At 50.0% G+C, this 678-nt stretch overlaps 1 protein-coding gene across 1 annotated transcript in view; it reads left to right on the top strand.

Moving 5' to 3' along the window:
* Positions 1-469: 469 nt before the first annotated feature.
* The window catches only part of LOC107125857 (ras-related protein ORAB-1-like), a 12,849-nt gene continuing 12,640 nt past the window's right edge, over positions 470-678 (top strand). Inside the window, exon 1 of the mRNA XM_015429319.1 lies at positions 470-492. Within this exon, the coding sequence (XP_015284805.1) occupies positions 470-492 (23 nt within the window). The remainder of the gene's footprint in view (positions 493-678) is intronic.

Below are 678 nucleotides of genomic sequence, written 5' to 3' on the forward strand. Positions count from 1 at the left end.
CTCCTTCGCTGGACGTTTTCAAACGGAGGCTGGACGACCCTCTTTCGGGTATGTTGTAGGGCTCTCTTTCGGCTATGCTCCTGCAGAGTGCAGGGGGTTGGACTAGATGACCTGCAAGGTCCCAGTTCCAACTCTAGCATTCTATGATTCTATGAAAATCTGACCTGTATTCAAAAATTACAGCTAGAGGGGAACATTTCTGTTACTGCACAGCTTCCATGCAACAGCTCCTTCTCCTGAAACAAGAATCCACTTGTTTCTCCCCTCTCCTTGAATTCAAATTCTTTCCTTTTTTATTTTATTTTAAAGGAGGGGAGAAAAATCAAAAATTCTATACGCAACGCGTCTTCTGTCTCTCCGAATCACAGCATCCGGGAAGCCACGCCGCGGAACCTCTGCTTCTATTCTCCTCCCTTTCCGGTACTTGGAGTCGCACGAGATCTCACTGTCTGCATGTCTCTCCGCTAACATGTCAACCATCAGCCCTGAATAGTGAGTAGCATGGGGAAAAGGCCAGGAAGGGGGCTGCTAGACCCAGGGTTGCACGGGAGGGAAGGTGGCGTGAAGGGGTTAGGGAACCGGATGATCTGTCAGTGGAGAGGTTCCCCCTTTGGTCTTGGGTGTCTGGTCTACTGGGAGAGGGAACCAACCGCTGAGAACTACACTCATGCATTCCTG

This window comes from Gekko japonicus, unplaced genomic scaffold (assembly GCF_001447785.1).
Source record: "Gekko japonicus isolate JY-2015 unplaced genomic scaffold, Gekko_japonicus_V1.1 scaffold5229, whole genome shotgun sequence".
NCBI lineage: Eukaryota > Metazoa > Chordata > Lepidosauria > Squamata > Gekkonidae > Gekko > Gekko japonicus.